General features: G+C 38.7%; 1 protein-coding gene across 3 annotated transcripts in view; it reads right to left on the reverse strand.

Moving 5' to 3' along the window:
• Positions 1–720: 720 nt before the first annotated feature.
• Positions 721–17,767, reverse strand: part of APC (APC regulator of Wnt signaling pathway) — a 93,724-nt gene continuing 76,677 nt past the window's right edge. For all 3 annotated transcript variants that reach the window (XM_088156104.1, XM_014892042.2, XM_014892041.2), the window contains exons 13-16: positions 16,708–16,785; positions 14,657–14,773; positions 13,821–14,035; positions 721–13,401 (exon numbers count right to left, since the gene is read on the reverse strand). In XM_088156104.1, coding sequence (XP_088012230.1) covers positions 6,846–13,401; positions 13,821–14,035; positions 14,657–14,773; positions 16,708–16,785 — 6,966 coding nt within the window. In that variant the 3' untranslated portion in view covers positions 721–6,845. The remainder of the gene's footprint in view (positions 13,402–13,820; positions 14,036–14,656; positions 14,774–16,707; positions 16,786–17,767) is intronic.

Raw genomic sequence — 17,767 nt, forward strand, 5'->3', positions numbered from 1 at the left:
ATGCTTAATAAAAGGCAATCTCATTTTCTACTTATAAACCAAGGCTTAAGTGAATGTTTTTTCTAGAACAACTTGAAAATCAGATACCAGCTAATCAGTCCTCAAATTAGAACTTAATATCAAGAAGTGGTACAACTATTAGACAATAAGGGATCTTAGTAATCAGCAACAATGTCCTTTTAGTTTAAATATTTTTGTCAAAGTCTAAAGTGAATAGGGGAGTGTAACATATGTATGTAAATATGAATATATATGTGTGTGTTGGAAATTAATCAACTTATGTTCCTTAATAATATAATTGGTGACAAAAGAATGTATTCATTACAGGAAAGAAAGACTTTGTAATTAATAGTCTCTGCTGTGCTTATGAATGTCAATGAACTAAACCTTGTGAAACTTTTATAACAGAGGGACAATGGAATTACATTGTTCAGAACCAGATTTTGTTTTGTGCAGTTCCTTCTAAGGTGCAATATTGAAGAGAACAGAGAACTATTGGTGAACCAGGTTTTCAAGCTTCTTTTTTCCACTTATTTATCTGAAATGCAAGCATCACTAAAATGAAAATGCATGGGTTTTTTAGAGCACTTGTTCTGATATACTGAATTATTCAAGTGTCGTAACAACAAATTCCTTTTTAAATGAAATAATATTTCTAATACAGTGGACAGACACCTAACTTTCCGTAGTAAACAAGAAAACAATTCCACTCTCACAAGGTGCAATCAGGAGGAAATTTTATGTAACACTGCAAGTAATAAATAAATTATGCATAGCAAGACTAAATTCAGAATAAGTATACTGTGAAACAAAATACATTAGAATAATTGAAGAAAGAATTAATTACAGAGTTAGGATATAAACAGTAATGCATCTCAGGCAGAAGCAAACAACAAAATTGAAGGAAAGATAATTGTGGGCTGAGTTTGTTCAAGAGAAACAACATTTACAGGTGGGCAAATTCATCTGATCTCACAGGATGACAGTTTACTTGCAGAGAACCAGCACAAGCTTTATTCATATTAGATCCCACCAGAGAGGATGGCATTAGATATACTATTTCTATGTATGGCTTGAGCTCTGGACAGAAGTGCATTTTACTGAGTAAACCATCTCCCTCTACATCTCCTTGATATCCTAATTGCAGTTCTACAGCCACTCAAGCAAAGGATGTTTTCACAAACAGCAGAATTCGAGTAATTTCTTTTCTAAATCTTGAAGTGGCAGAAATTCACTCATACATATAAGCCTGTAACTCTGTGGAAATTTCCTAAGAAAGGTAATTTGCAAAACTGCTAGGGAGGCGTTTCCCAAACTTGGAGTAAGTAAACAGCACATCTGGTAAACTGAAACTTGATAGCAGAAAATTCGTCTTGGCATCACAAGTCAATTGACACTGCATTAATTATGTTGTGAACTCTTAAAGCTCTTCTGCACCACACCAACTTCCCTTGCACTTCCAATTTGTAACCAAACACAACACGTAAGCAGGTAACTTACCATTCTAACTAAAAACTCAACCTTAGCTACGTAATATTCTCTATAAAAACACATTTACAGATACAAACTGTTATTCTGCATATAGGAAACTATGATGCAGGAATCTTATCTTTACATGTGATCTGAAATGAAATTAAAAATGGGCATCTCTTCTGGTTAAATGTCAAAGTGCAAAGGAGATGGCAGTGGAACCAGAGAGTGAATACACTTGGGTAATTTGGTATTAAGGTCATCAGTTTAAAAATTGTGGAGAAAGTCATGCTTTACATTAACTGACACATCACTTCTGATTCACAGCTTCATCCAAATCACACATCTCATCAAGAACAAAGCTGTCACACAGGTGGATCCAACTTTGCAAGGCATTACTATAGATGTAGGAAATTACGTTAGGTGGAAGTCTACATGAGATTTTTAGTGATGCTCTTATGGCTGCATACTCTTTCATGAAAACTAGATGGGAAAGACATTTGGGAGGCATCTAGTAACTGTAGAAGAGCTTGTAAGAAGAGTCCACCTAAACATTTTCCAGATCATCCCTACAACACTGACCTCATTAAGAAAGGGAGATGTTACCTCCCTCTTCAGGCCTCTTCTAGGAAAGAAACAGTTGCAGTAAGTCTTTTTACTGGAAGGATTTACAGCATTGAATTTAATATTGTAAATCTAAACACTGTCTCCCAGAAATTTACATATGGTACTTTGTTTTGACGAGTATTTTGATGAAGAAATGTATCTTTCCCACATCCCTATATTGATGTAATATTTCTGAAGTTGTCAGAATTTCCAGTATTAAGGACTTACCTGAACAAAAGATAGCTAAACGCAAAGCACTAGAGGCCATGAGGCAAAAAAATGTTTAAAAAAATCCAACTTTAATTTGCTTTTGCTGTGTCAAAATGGGTGAAGGTCTGAAACCTTGGCATATAGGCTTAAAATTGCCTGTAATGGCTCAATCCAATTACCTCCTATAAAGGAAACTATCCCAATTCTTTCAACCACCCCTATCTGTTTTCTTTTCTTTTTTGCTGACTCAGGTGGCACTTGTCCAACTATGCACTGAGATAATGCAGCATATCCATGCAGCACTAATCCTACTTACCCCATCAGGGGAGCAGGTAAGAGGTGAGCAAGTCCCTTGAAAGGTCACATAAGAGCCAAGATTCATAGCCAGGAGCATAGAATGAAGAAGAAAACTTCTTTGAACTGCACATGCCATTTTTCTTCAGTTCTAGAAATAGTATGGATCATTATACTTAAGAAGACGAAGCTAAAACAGCTGTCTTTCTTGGTAATATCAACTTCTATTAAGGGGATCAAGGGGATAGACAGCTATGAAGTACTCCAAAGTTGACATCAAATAGTTCAGTTTTCAGATTATCAGGCAAAGGTTCTGCTGTTTTGGAGTCTTCTGGTATACTTCAAAATAATGCCTCATTAATTTGTGCACAAGCTGTTCTCTCTCTGGTGCAGTTTATGTAATTTACTGAGGAAAAAAGTACATCCCTAAGACAACATGACTCTCTTTGAAACTGTCCCTTTTCTATCCCTCCTCCTTTACCAAAGACAGTGCAGCTAATTTCCCAAAGCCATCAAAGGTCTATGATGAATACTGCAGCTTACTGACAATTATAGCATAAACTATACTTGTACTCTGCAGCCAAATCCTGCTTGAAACAATATTCCAATCTCATCAGGAAACTGTGGCAAGGCTTTTAAGCTGTTCTATCTGACAGAGCTGTGAGCATTATCTTTCATCTTTCAGGGGAAAATACTCTTGATAGATAACTGCACATGAAAAACAGAAATAGATTAGTTCCCCTTTAAACATTGCAATATTTAGTCAGAGGAGCTTACATAGAAATTGAGCAGTAACCTTAACTGTGGCACATTGCAAGAAACTAAAATGGAAGCACATTTTAAAAAGTGAACTACTTACAAATTTTGGGGAGCTCAGATCTCTGCTTTTTACATCAAGAGGACAAAGCTAGAAGACAGTCTGAAATGAGCTTTATGAGTTATTTTTCAGTATAAACTGATTTTGAAGTATAAGTTTGGTAAGCACTAGATATGATAAGCTAAATCAAGGACAAATAAAGGTCTGAGCACAAGTCACAAAAAAATTCTACCAAAATTGGTAGAAAGAAAGGCAGTGCATCCCAGAAGAACAGTAAATTGAGTCTTGGTTTCCTTAGCTCCTTGCTATTCTTTGTTTTTCCTCGACATAAATAATGTCTTTTTACCTGCTGTGGCAACTTCATACAAATGAAACCAAGGAATGAGAGGTTATCTTTAGCAGCATAAATCAAATCTGACTATTGTGACTCTGACATCATTAATAAAATCCAAGACCAAATATACTTATTGCAACCATTTTCCATGTCTTTGATTTTATATTTCTGGGATCTGTTTTTTTAGTTTAGCTCATAGAATATAACTTTATATCCCCATCATAAATCAAACATCATGGATGTCTTTAAATATTCTGAAAGGCTCTTAGTGGATACTAAGTATTTTAGATAAAGAATCAGAGAAATGTAGATCTGGAAGAGATTTCAAAAGATCACCCATCTCTGCACACAGGCAATATGAAATATACTACAGTCCATCCCTATGAGATGTTTCATAAACCTCTTCTTAAAACTTCTATAATGGAAATTTAACAACTCCCATGGGAAGCATATTTTAGTGTATCACTACCCTTATAGTTGGAAAGTTTCTCTAGCCTGTCTTTGCTACAAATATAGGTTTACTTAAGTGGATACTAAGAGAAACTTTCCAATTATAATGATCATGAAGTATCCCCAAGTCTATGTCAAGAAGCCACTATAATTTTCAAAGACATTCTGGTGTTTGATACGCATACAATTATTTATAGTTTCACATTATCTTCTGATTAAAAAAGTGATTCCAGTCATTTCTCAGTAACAGAACTGAAACCAGAATTTATTTTCTGTGACTGAGTTTATCTTTAATTCTTGAATGACAGGACAAATATGTAATGCCAGTGTTAAACAACTATTCTGGATTATGTCGTATTTTTTTGTATTAATTGTTAAAAGCCCAGCTCAAAATAATGTTAAAAAAAAAAAAAAATCAAAACACAACTAAAGTGGTCTTTCTTTTAAAACTCAAGGATGGAGTTCTGTATTCTACTCCAGCAGGAAGTCCTGACTTTAAACACATCATAATCTGTTTCTATCTCATCTTTAAAAGGACACTAATATTATTCATATTAGAAGTTTAATGAAGATACTGTATGCAAAATTTCAAATGCTAACATGAGGAGTGCTGTTTAACAGGTTCACAAGGTGATACAGGAACATGGCATGTCTCTAAGTAGATCTGACAGGAAGCAAAGAACAAAAGTGCAAGTAAGATACCACTTCTGCCAAACAGGTATTTTTGGTACTGGCTTTTATATAATTGACTTCTGTCTGCTGATAGTATCTTGATTGTGTTCCTAAGCCAGTGCACGATTTACAATAAATTCAGTTGATTCATTTCAGTATCAGAAGTACAAAAGCCACAGAAGTGATACACTCTCCAGCTGTGTTAAAGCTACCATAAAGGTAAATTGCTCTATTTCAGGGCTTCCTGAAATCAGAGCATTCTGACATATCAGTTATTTAGAAAGGTACCTTTAGAACAGTCCAGTTGAGATACAATGAAACTGATATACCATTTCATTTCATCGTTTGTTTAAACATGCACAGAATGGTTAATGTTCTGTTCTCTCATGTTTCTACTTTGAAGTAATCCTCATCTAAATTCACACTGTATTTGTATTTTTAAAGCACAAATCTGTTCTTTTTCAGCATTGTTCTAGCACAATCTATATTTGCATCAAAAAGGTTCAAGGCAGCAAATGTCATGTTTTCCATAAAATCCTTTTTCTACTATGGTAACAAATTTCTTGCTGCTATGGGATTCTTAGGATGTTTTTCCCTTCATAATTAAAGAAAAAAGAAAAAAAAGCACAGAAAGAGCAAATAGAAGCAAAATTTCATCTTATAGTCACTATTTCACATTCTACATTATATCCCCAATCAAAAAATGTTTTGTTTTACAAATATTATTTGTACAGATACAATATTGTTTCAGGCTTGCAGTCATGAGAACAATTGTACTGCGTGGCTACTGGAAATACCCTGCCTTTAGCCTTGTTATGCACCTGAGATGTGTGAAACTGTCTCAATTACAAATATATTACAGAAGACCTACGGCCTGATCCTGCAAATGTTAAAGCATCCTACAACAGCCATTTGCCAGTGATAAGGAAGAACAGATATTGGAGGTGCAGGATTATCCTAAATCAGGCCTTAAGTGTTAAGTGCATACAACCACATTATATGGTGACATCTCAAAGTAAAATCCTGTATTTTTATGTAATGCAGAAGTAACACACACAACTTACATATAGTAATAATTTATTCTGAAATGTTCATTTTAGTCTCTGTTGAGACATCACCCACGTCTCATTAATAAAGGAGCAGCCATCTCACCTCAAATACCAGAATATACAACAAGTTACAGCATAGCAAAAAAATTCTACCTACTTTAAGATAAAATCTAACTCAGGTAAAATAATTTTGTTCAAAGTTTTACAGTTACACAGTTGTTTTTTGTTGGATTTTTTTTCTTTTTCAGAGCACAAAGAAAGTGTAAATTGTTACACCATAACTATCTATCCACATTATGTGACCACAGAAATGTTAATCATTACTCCATAAAATGAACCATCAGTTCCATTCATGCAGAAAAGCAGGCTAGGAAAGCTTGTTCAGCGGAAACCATATTACTGTGAATTTCACAGCCACATGATTAAATATTGGGTTAGATGAACTCACAAATACTAAACATGAGTACATTTTTTGCATAAATAATACCAATTCTTCCCTGATGTAGTTTAGTTGGTCTGTAATCTAGGAATTATTGGTAAATCAATATGACTGCATTATTTCTATCTGTGCTATTCCATGATTTCAATGACAAGCAATATGTAAAGGATAGTGTGATGGGATGCATGTTAAACATGGGAATACATGTTAACCATACTGTACAAATACACTTGCGTTAGCAATTTTATTCCAAACTGTCAATCAGGTATTCCTACAAAATATCACCAGTGGAGACAAAGTATACTATCAAATATGGCTTCCAGAACAAGGACCATCTAACAAGAATCAAAGCTATTTACAACAAATAAAAACAAAAACAAACAAACAAACAAACAAAAAATCAATCCCCATTTTTTTTTGTTTCATTTGAAACAAAGTTTCTAAGTAGCTGCTGTATATAATACATCAGTTTAAATTTTTTGTTTTGTTTTGTTTTTGTTGCACTTAAACAGAAGTTACCAGGTAAGAGCCAGAGTGACGTTTAGGGCTTTGTGTTCCACTGGAGTCAGTGTTTTCAGACTTGGTGTCACGTTTCTTGGTGCTGTTGTTCACCGGGGTTGGTATCTGTGAGGGCCGGGCAGAACTATTATCCATGCTGCTCTTCCTGCGGCTCGGGTTGTAGTTGAAAGGAGTCACCCTTGCTGCCACAGCACCGATGGGGGAGCTGTGCTTGCTTGAGCTACTGGAACTGAATGGAGTACGCTCGCTTACAGTACTTTCATTAATTTCTGGTGCAGGAACGGGATTATTCTGTAGAGGCTTTGTTTCAGTGCCTTTCTTGTCTGGACTGTCTATCTGAAAGAAAGAGTTCAGACGGTTTTCTAAGCCAACTGTACGAACAGGAACACCTCCATTCCCTGGGGTTTGCTTTTCTTGAATCTCTTTAGGATCTTTACCATTCACACCCCCTTTCTCTGAAACACTGTCAATAACAGGGGGAGTATTTCCAGTTGGGGACCTTCCAGATCGAGGGTTGTTAATTGGGCAGTCCTCTATCCTCACCCACACATCCTCTGTCTTAGAGACAGCTGGAGCCATCTGATAGATGAGGGTTTTGGAATCAGAGCCATTTGTGGGACCCGAAGAAGAATGCTGAGGATCACTCATTATTTGAGGAATTTCATTTTCTTTTATTTTTCTCCAAGTACCTTTTGCTGGTGCTTGGCTTTCTTTACTTTGCTTGTGTCCAGGGAGAGAACCTCCATGCTGCTTTTCATCTTCACTTTTTGCCTTTTCACTGGATTCTGAAGAAGCTGACAGGATGGAGGAAGAACTTCCAGTTCTTCGCCAAGTGCTTACACGAGGAAGTGATGAGGAATGCTTACTGTGCTCGCGCTTCCATGTTCCTGATCTGTTGATCAGCAGCCTAGACGGACTCTCAGAATGGGAACGAGCTATGTCATGACGCTTTGCTGGTCTCCCATCATATTCTATAGTAGGACTATGATTAGGGGCTAATTTTCGCCAACCACTACTCTGGGCGGGTGAATGAGTGGATAAAGACATATCAGGAAGAGAAGGACTTAAAACTGGGGTCTGCAGTTGGGACCTTGTGGGAGAATCTGGTCTGGAAGGTGACAGAGATTCAAATGAAGCTGACTCTTCTAATTTCCGTCTCAGAGTTGGGCTCGGAGCCTCTTTAATAAAAGTTGACTGACGAACAAGAACAGGTCTCTCAGATCTGTCAGATTCACTTCCACTAGACTTTGTGGATGACATTCTGGACAGGTCAGTCTTTTTGTTTGATCCACCAGTGCTAAGAGTTTGGTTTAACCCCTTTGAAGCAGATTCACTTCGTGGAATGCTACTGGTACTCTTAGGTAAGGCAGTTTGCTTTGTAAGGTTTTGCTGGCTCATCTGCCTGCCTGGTGGTGTGTATGACATTCTACCTGAACTTGAGGATTTAGTTGAAGCTGTGCTAGGAGATGATGTTCTTGGCAACTGTGACAGTTTGTTGGGAGGACTGATACCATTTCTTCCTGGGGAAATGGAGTTTCGCCCAGGGGATTGCAGAGGCCTACTTAATGGCTGCTGTTGAGGTCTAGAAGGAGTGGAGTCTCTAGATCCTGATCTAGAAGGTCCTTTACTTGATCCACTCTGGTTCAACCCTGATGGCTGCCTAGTCACAGGAGCTGGCTCAGGTTTCACTGATGATTTGGCTCCTCTTGGAGAACTAGTCAAACTTTGGCCTTCACTGGGACTCTTGGAGTTCATGTTTTTGAGTGGGGGTCCTTTTTTGGAAACAGGACTGGTACTTGAAGAACTATTTCGAACTCCTGGAATATGGATCATTGTTCTACCACGTGAAATTGAAGGCACACTTGTCTGTTGTGGTTGCTTCAAACTTGAAATTTCTGAATTAGAGCGTGCTTTTCCTGTGATCATACTTTTATACACTTTCTTTCCTCCTTTGATACCCCTACTTTCTGATTCTACTTTTTTAGACTCCAGTGTACTCTTCTCTCCTGGCTTAATAATTCTTGGACCTTTATTACTAGTGAAAGGTTTTTCTTCTTGGTCTGGGGTAAGATGAAATGGTGACCCTAGAGAAATACCAGATTTTAATGAAAGGATAGAGTCAGAGTCTGATGAAGCTTGTCTAGACAGCGATGCAGCAGCTGCAGCTTGATGCAAGCTACTAACAATAGAATTTGCACCTTCTTGTATAGCTTTCCAGTCAAAGTTCTCGGAATCAGGTGAAAAACCATGTTCTGAATCTGGCCTCTGTACCTCTCTCAAATCCAGCATTAAATCTTCTGCTAACATACCACCTGCGCTTCTGGAATTATTTTTTTCACCGTCACTCTTTATTCTTGAGGGCTTTTTCTTTTTAGGCATAGCAGAACTAATGCATTCCTGCAGAAGATCATCTTCTGAGTCAATGCTAAGAGAACTCAGAGAGCTGTTTCTAGAGAAGCACACAGGAGTATCTTCAACATGAAATGATTTAGGTGCATAACCAGAAGTCTGTGGTCTGTTGGATTCTACCTGTGACTCGGGAGCTTCAGGACGTTTTGCAGGTTCCCCTTCTTTGTTGTTATTGTTTTCTTGATCAATATCACTAAGGGAGCTAAGAGACGAATTGCGAGAAAAACAAACAGGTGTGTTTTCAATAGCAAAATTCTGCATTTTCTCATCTGTAGCTGCTCCTCTGTCTGGAATATCTTTAGTTGACTGAGAGAAGGTTTTTGTCTGGCTTCTGCTTGCTGAGTGTTTTTGACAAACTTGTGTCCTGTTACTTGACTGCTGATTTGAAGACTGCTCTGTAGTAGAGCACTCTTTACTTTCAGTTTCCTTTCCTTCTTTTCCTTTTCTTAATTCTGCCTTCTCTCTTGAAAGGTCAACCTCATCATCATCAAAATCTAAAGAACTCAGGGAATCATTCCGTGAAAAACAATAAGGAGTTCCCTCAATAGGTGTGTAATGATGAGGGGAATCAAATGCAAAGCTTCCTCTTACACGCTCTTCATTATTTGGCAATTTGTCATGAAAATCTCTTGAATTATTTTTAAGATTCTGTTTCTTTGTATCTCTGTTCTCTGGATAGCCTCTTTCATTACTAGCATTGCTTCTAGGCTCTGTGCTTTTTCGCACGCGTGCTCTGTATTCACTGTTTTGGGAAACAGGCTTTACTGGTGATGTTGGCTTTTTCTCACTTTCAGGTTGGTTTTTATTACTTGGGGATGAAGAAGCTTGTTGAATTTGGTCCATTATCTTCTTCACTCTGAAAGGTTTATGACTTTTTCCTTTTGGCATAGCTGAGTTAATACACTCAGCCAAAATATCACCCTCTTCTGTTTTGTCATCATCCAGGCCAAGGGGAGTCACAGCTGAGCTTTTTGCTCTCTGAGAATCGTCAGTACTTCTGCCTTCTGTAGGAATGGTGTCCCGCTTTTCAAACTCCCCTGACTCTGCTCCCACACCCACATTGTCTGCATTGGCCAGCTCACTCGGGGGGGATTCTATTGTCAGGTCACTCAGAGATGTAGCTGTTGAAAAATTTATTGGTGTTCCCTCAACACAATATACTCGTGGCATATCATCTCCTGGTGTAAAAGTCACGTGTTTTTGTGATTGCAATCTGCTTTGTGAAGGCATAAGTTTGTAAACTGGCAACTGGCTGGGCTTTCTGGCTACAGGAGGAGGTATTTTTGGAGCAGATGCTTGCGAAGGCTTTTTGGTTTTACGTGAAGACTTTGTTGGCATTGCAGAAATAATACATGCTTCCAGTATTTCAATGTCATCATCGGAATCATCCAGAATGTCTTTGTCTGCTTCAGCTGGCTTCTCTGCTTTCTTCTCCTGGTTATCCTTTGTATCATCTGACTGTTCAGGTTCTGCTTCATTTCCATGCTCATTTTCATGAACTGGAGGCATAATTCTTAACTCTGCATCTTTCTGTATAAATGGCTCATCAAGGCTCAGAGCACTCAGGCTAGAAGAGCAAGAAAACCCATCCGGTGTGCTTTCTGTGGCAAAATGTAATAGTGTATCAGCATCTGGCAGTACCTGAACTCTTTGAACAGCTGCATTTACAGCTGCCTGCCTAGGACCAGACTCTCTCTTCTCTGTAGTGGTTGCTTTTCCTTTAGGTACCTCTCTTTTTACTTGAACTCCTTGAGCAGGCGGTGGTGTTTTACTTCTGCTTGGAGGCATTGTTTGTCCAGGGCTGTCTGGAAGGTCACTGGGACTTATAATACCACTTACTATTCCACTACAAGGCTCACTTTGAACTGAACTAGCAATTGAACGGCTTTCAAAACTATCCAGGGAACTTACAGAAGTACATCTGCTGAACATGAGTGGTGTTTCCTGTACATAATGTTCTGGTGGGCTTTTAGGAGTTTGGGCACCACTCTTTGAGGGAGATTTGGCACCTGAAGAAAACTCAACAGCTTTATGTCTAGACGAATCAGAAGGAGACAAGCTAGAAGTCTGCAGTCTAGTGGATTTTGTTCTGATGTGTTGTGCTGTTGATGTGATTTCACTCGCTGCACCTTCTGTAGGTAGAGTCCCACTGTTCTCCTTCAGTTCTGCAATCTGCAGTGTGTTATTGGCATCCGTGCCACGTGTAGATTGATCACGTCCTATTTCATCTTCAGCTGACGACAAGGATGACAAAGAGCTACACCTTGAAAAACATATTGGGGTATCTTCCACGCAGTAAGTTTGTATGGTTTCCTGATTAATAGAGGGAGTCTTACAGGATGCATTCTTTGCATGGCTACTTCTACTCTGTGCAGAGCTTGGGTGAAGCTGGTTCTGCCTCTTTGAACCAGCTGAGGGGGCTGATGTGCTCCCACTGCCTGGGGGAATATGGTCAGTTTTATTGAGTTGCACTGAAGAAGTCTTTGGAAAAGTAAAAGATGGCTTCTGAGTAGGTGCTGGAACTTCTGTTGAGTATTTTAAACTATAATCAATAGGCTGATCAACATGATGCTCCTCTTCATTGTACTTTATGCTGTAATTAGTTGGTCTGTCTTCCTCTTCATGTTGTTCCTCCTCAGAATAACGTTCACTATAGTTGGTTGGCTTATCATCATCATAATCATCAACCTGGCACAAGGACTGGTTTACTTTCTGATTCATTCCAAGAGTTGGGCCTACTCTGTTCTGATCTGAGCCACTGGAACCTCTTGATCTAAAGGAAGAAACGCACTCCTGCTGTCCAAAAGGTGTCTGGTATTTCATGTGTTTATCATCTCCACTTTCAGTGTACACAGGGTAGGCTGCATTTTGGTTCCTTGACTGTCTTTGCTCATTTTGCTTCATCTCATCATCTATTATATGCTTAGGCCTTGCCCATCTTTCATTCTGGGAGGGACTTTGCCTTCCAGAATTTAACTGCTCATCTGAGTATTTAAGACTGTAATTAATAGGAGTGTCTAGTTCTCCATCATTGTCATCCATGTGATTTGCACTATGAATCTTGTGTGCCAAGTCAGCTGGATATTGGCCATAACTACAAAATTTACTTTCATCATCTTCGGAGTAAGACTCAATGGAAGGTTTCATCTGGCCTCTTTTCCCATAGCCATCACTGCTGCTGACACTATTTAAACTATCATTTGAAGCTCTTTTATATTCCACTTTTGTATAAGGCACAGGACATGTCCTGTTTGAGTTCTCAGATTTTGGAAAATATGTATTTGAGTGAGTATGGGCAGAGGTTGATCTCCTCTGGGCATTTCTGTCTTCTGTCAAACAGTGTATTTCAGAAGTGGAACCAGAACTTCTCTCTTCCTGTGGAATGTGCATGCTTGTTACTTCTTCCATAACTTTGGCAATCTGAGCTGCAGCAGTAGAAATCTGCATTCCCATTCTCTTAGAGGAATTCCCACTATTCTCTGCAGCTTGATGATAGGTATTTAAACCTACTGTTCGATCCCTTTCAATACTCCTGTCTTTCTCAGATCGAGAATTCTCTGCGTTTCCTCTACTGGAAGAGGAGGAGCCAGGCAATACCGTAGTATTTACATATGGTGAGAGCACAGTCATATTGCCAGCATTAAAGCTTTCTGACCTGCACACCCCATCATCATGGCGGCTGGCATCCAGGACATACTCACTGTACATATTCTGCTTATGTCTCTGCTTATTGCGGTGAGATGCTTTTGGGCTTAAATTATCAATGTTGTCAAAAGTCTCTGATAAATGCTGAGCATCTAATTCTGCTTCCAGTGCCTTTTGTTTTCTGACATGGAGAGATGGCAGGCTTGATCCTGGAGACATAATGTTGGCATCCTTGTACTTTGCTGGCCTGTTTGCCATGAGGTTCCGTAGAGCTGCAGCACTACCCATAGCTATCATTTTGTGTTTTGAGTGAATCAGGTTTTTCAGCATGCTCACAGCTCCCATGTCCCACAGTGCCTCCTGATCCTTTGCATTTCGAGCAGAGAGATTCCACAGGGTCCCACATGCGTTACTAACTATTGTCAAACTGTGTGACTTCAAATGTTGTAACAACGTTTGTAAGCAGCTGTTCTCTCGCAAGATTTGCCTGGTGTTGAGCAATTGAAAACAAACATCTGTAAGTGGCATTTCAAAAGGATAAGAGACAAAGCAAAACAGAAACATATTATTCTAGAAATTATTTTTGCCCTTACAATTGATAATTAAGAATTCCCCAGTGCAAGTACCTCGTATTTCCACTAGCTTTTTTTCTGAATACTAACCAAATCCTATTACAAATACGAACAAGTTAGCTTTTAGTACAGTTCATCATTAACAAGCAGCAGCTCTTAATCTGTTTGCATATTCCTGTTATGTAAGTGAAATGTCCACTTTATCAAATGTACTACATATTAACTGTTTTTAATTACTATACTTTATGCATGCATTCATATTAAGGCTTGGTCATAGAAACTGTCTACTAAATATACATGTGGAACTGCTAAAAACTTTCAGAAGTGTACCCACCTATGGTCCTCATTAGTAGCAATTAGGCTAGAAACATTTCTTAGTATTCCTCCTCCACTTTCTATGATGGCTAAAGTATTTGTTTGGCTCCGGTATGTCAGTGTGCCGACCAGAAATGCAAGAGCACCATCAACAGCACATATGTCAGCTTTGTTTCCAGTGCAGTGTGCTGACAAATTCCATAAGGCACTCAGAACGCTTTTCAGGGTGGATTCCTAGGAAAACAGCAACATGACAGGAGAAGTTTTCAGCTGTTCACTTGAAGCTCTCAGAAACACATTAAGTTAGCTTCAAGGAGCTGTGTACATTCCGATTCTGCTCTCTGGGGTGGCAAGCTGGATGCAGGCAGCAGTGCACACCTATTTTGCTCCTTCTTTCAGCCATAGATTTGGTACTGCCTGCCCCAGAGGTATCAGAAATACTCAGTGCTTGTTTACTGACACAATGACAGAAAGGCTACAAGACCAGCTGGCAGGAGTCTCTGGGATGGAATATACTCCCATCTACACACCAAAGAAGTAGTAGATACCTACTAACTAACTGAAAAGAGCTTTCATTAAATGATAAAATTATAAAAAGACTATATTAACAGCACAGCTTATGAAACTGAAAAGTGGTAAACCCTCATAAATAAAATCAGATCAATACTAGTTTTGAGGTGCCATTGCTCCGCTGTGGTCTACTGCTATGTTAAATCAAACTCTTCTTCAAAGCAAATTACCTGACCCACATCAACTGTTTGACCAACTGCTGGTATCAAAAAGGGTAAATATTAGTGTTTTGTATAAAATAAATGCATCTCTCAAAAATTCAACTTAATCACTTATGGAAGTTACCTTCTTAACTTCTAAAGCACATTCCATCAATGCTTTCACACTTCCAACTTCTCTTAGAGTCTTTTTACTGTTTACATCTGCTCGCCAGGACAAGTTCCTCAACACACTTGCAATGACCTGCAAAATGTGAAAAAGAAAATTACGTATTTCAAGACAGATACTTTTTAGCAGGTTATGAGGTTTAGCAGGTTTCCTCCTGGACGTATCAAATGCTATGATTAATTAACAGTGGTCATGTTGAGCTGAAATAAAATTTGCTAACATCTGCTTTTTGTTGTATTGTCTGCTAGACCGGTCTAACATTTCAGCATCAAGTTTGATCAAAGGTACTGGCTTTTGTGTGTTGCTACTTAAAAAACAGATTTGAAATCAGTTTCCCTGCTCTGCTTCTCACACCAGTAGAACATTTGTAGATAGAATTTTTTCTCTACTCTTATGTCTGTTCTAGAGTTATGTCATCTCAGGGGAGAGATTTATATAATCTTTTTCTCAGCTTTTCCACTTAGAAAATAGAATAATATCACTTGCCTCACAGATGGTATGATTCTTTTGATGTTTATAAAGCTCTTTAAAGTCTTTTTAAAATACATTGTGCCTTTTACAAGCAGAATAGTTATCTCCAGAAGATATCCTTGTACTTGGTAGCAGTTAGACTGAGATAAGTTGTCACTGTAGTGGGCAGTCATTACACATTAAACTCCATCCATTCACGAGCAGCTGTAAGCATGCATATCCCTCATGAAATGAATCTGATAGAAAACTTTTGCTTATGGATGCTCTCATTGCCACAGAAGTGCATAAGCTTTTCAGGTTATGTGGTGAATGCTCCTTTGCTCAGCCCCCCAGTGGAGCATAGGGAGCCAGTGGCACATGGAAGGGCCTGGGAACACCCTGCCCTGGCTGCTCCCAAGGAACCAGCAGCCCCTCAGAACCCACCTCAGCACACCCAGAGGAGCACAGGAGCCCAAAGCCAGGTGGGCACTATGCCCTGTCCAGGCTCTTCCCAGGACTCTCCCAAGGGACCCACCACCCCATGGCCCAGCTGTGACACTCAGGGGAGTCAAAGGGAGCAGCTCTCTGCCCATTTTGGACTGGTTATGTGGGACACTTCGTGGGATTCAGGGAAGAGCATCCTGGAACTGTACAACACTTATTGTGGGATGGCAGGATCCAGAGGTTTCAAAGGCAGGAAAACAGATGAATTGAGGTGATCTTTCAGCACAGGAGAGCGCAGGGGACAGAAAAGCACAGTGACATCTGAACAACTGACTGGCTGATGTTGTGTGGACATGCCTTTTGAATACACTCAATCCCATAGTCTTACTAAATCCCATTTATAATTTGTCCTGAGTGGACAACTTCCTGCTCTGTGTGTGTGGGGTCTAGGTGCCATCCCGGAGGTCAGAGGTCTCATGAGGATGTGACTCTCTTTTCAAGAAATCTCAATACCTGTCCTAATACCACATCACAGAGTTTATCCAATAACCTCTACTGTAATTCTAGTATTTTCTTCAATTGTAACTTGCGAGCTCCTCCCGTCAAGGAAGAAATATTTCCTTAGCAGCATTTTAAAAGATAAGGTCAATTTTATTTAGAATTGTTCTTTTATCTGGTGATTCACTCAGACTGCAAGGAAAATAGGGGTTTTCTTTTAAAGAGCTGTTCCACTTTGTATGCAATAAGCACTAATTAAAGTTGATTATAATTTAATATTTACTAATTTTACACAAGTTCCAACAGTTCTGCTCTCTCAAGTCTGAAGATTATCCTAAGCACTTCCTAAAGGCTTTATTTTCAGGCTACTTTCCTTACACAGCAGGACCCATTAGAACAGACACTAACAGAGTCATAAAAATAAGATTTACAGCCCATGCATTATGATTAAAAAAAAAAAAACACAAAAAAAATCGCAGAACATGATCCCACAGATAAGAATATTTTACAAGAAGAATGTACTTCCTAATTAATGAAATGATTATGAGAAAAATTTTGCTTCTAAGTTAAGGCTGACAAGACAACAAAAGAAATATTTTATCTCAAAAGAGCATTACCTGCTGTAAGTCTTCACTTTCAGATTTCAGCTGGGCTACAAGAGCTCTCATGCAGCCCTTCATGGAACATAATGTAGCCTGGTAGGAATCAGGAGAGAAAAAAAGTGAGCAGTATCAAACAGCAGGTTAGATGGCTGCTTCTGCACAATATTTTGGTATTTTAAGCAAATCATATTTAAGTTCTATAAAAACTTAGTAAGTATGTTGTCAACAATAAATACTCGGTTTACAACTACTACAAATTTCAGCATAGCTGTCAGTTTCAATATATAAGTGGTAAAATTGTGCTAAAATTTTTTATTTTTTACAGCAGTTCTAGGACATGATCTGGATCTTTACTACCTTAGAAGCCTTCTTTACTTTGCACCAGATAAAACCCCCTGTGAGCCAGCAATGTGTTGTTACCTACTGCCCAGTGAGAGAACAATTCCTGAGTTCTCTGAAGTCTATTATTTCCCTTTACTGCAGAAACATCTTCCCTCTAGAGCAGAAAGGTAAGTCTTCAGTATGGAGTTATTTTAAGATCCACAGGCTGGCAAAATTTGAGGCAAAAATCTATGTTTCTAGCCTTTGAAAGGAATGTCCTTGTCAGAAATTAGGGGAACCAATTTTCTCTTATAATAATTGAAGTAGTGCCCAGTTTGATCCAGGTATGTGCCAGATATTTCAAAGCCAGCTCTAGGTTGATGAGGTTTGAAAAATTTCATTAGACAGTAACAGTATTGTTAAATAACTGAAAACTTCAGAAAACTCGACCCAATTATGAATTTTAGTTTAATATTCTGAGAAAGAATCAGTTTCTGTAAAATCACTCTGTGCCATACTAACCTAGTTCTCATTAAAAAATCAGGCCAATAGATAAAATCCTTGCTTTCAGTGACAAAAGTGATTTGAGAGCCAATACCATACTTGTGTGATGCAACATTCTGTTTGTGGTGCTGTCAGCAACAGGATGTGATGTGAGAGGTATGTGGAACTCCTGCCTTGAGTTTAAACTCAATATCCTATCCTGGAGATTTTAATCACCTGTGCTGAGAGCTGTAATTCAAACAGCTATGAA

Source organism: Sturnus vulgaris, chromosome Z, assembly GCF_052056855.1.
Source record: "Sturnus vulgaris isolate bStuVul1 chromosome Z, bStuVul1.hap1, whole genome shotgun sequence".
NCBI classification, from domain to species: Eukaryota; Metazoa; Chordata; class Aves; order Passeriformes; family Sturnidae; genus Sturnus; species Sturnus vulgaris.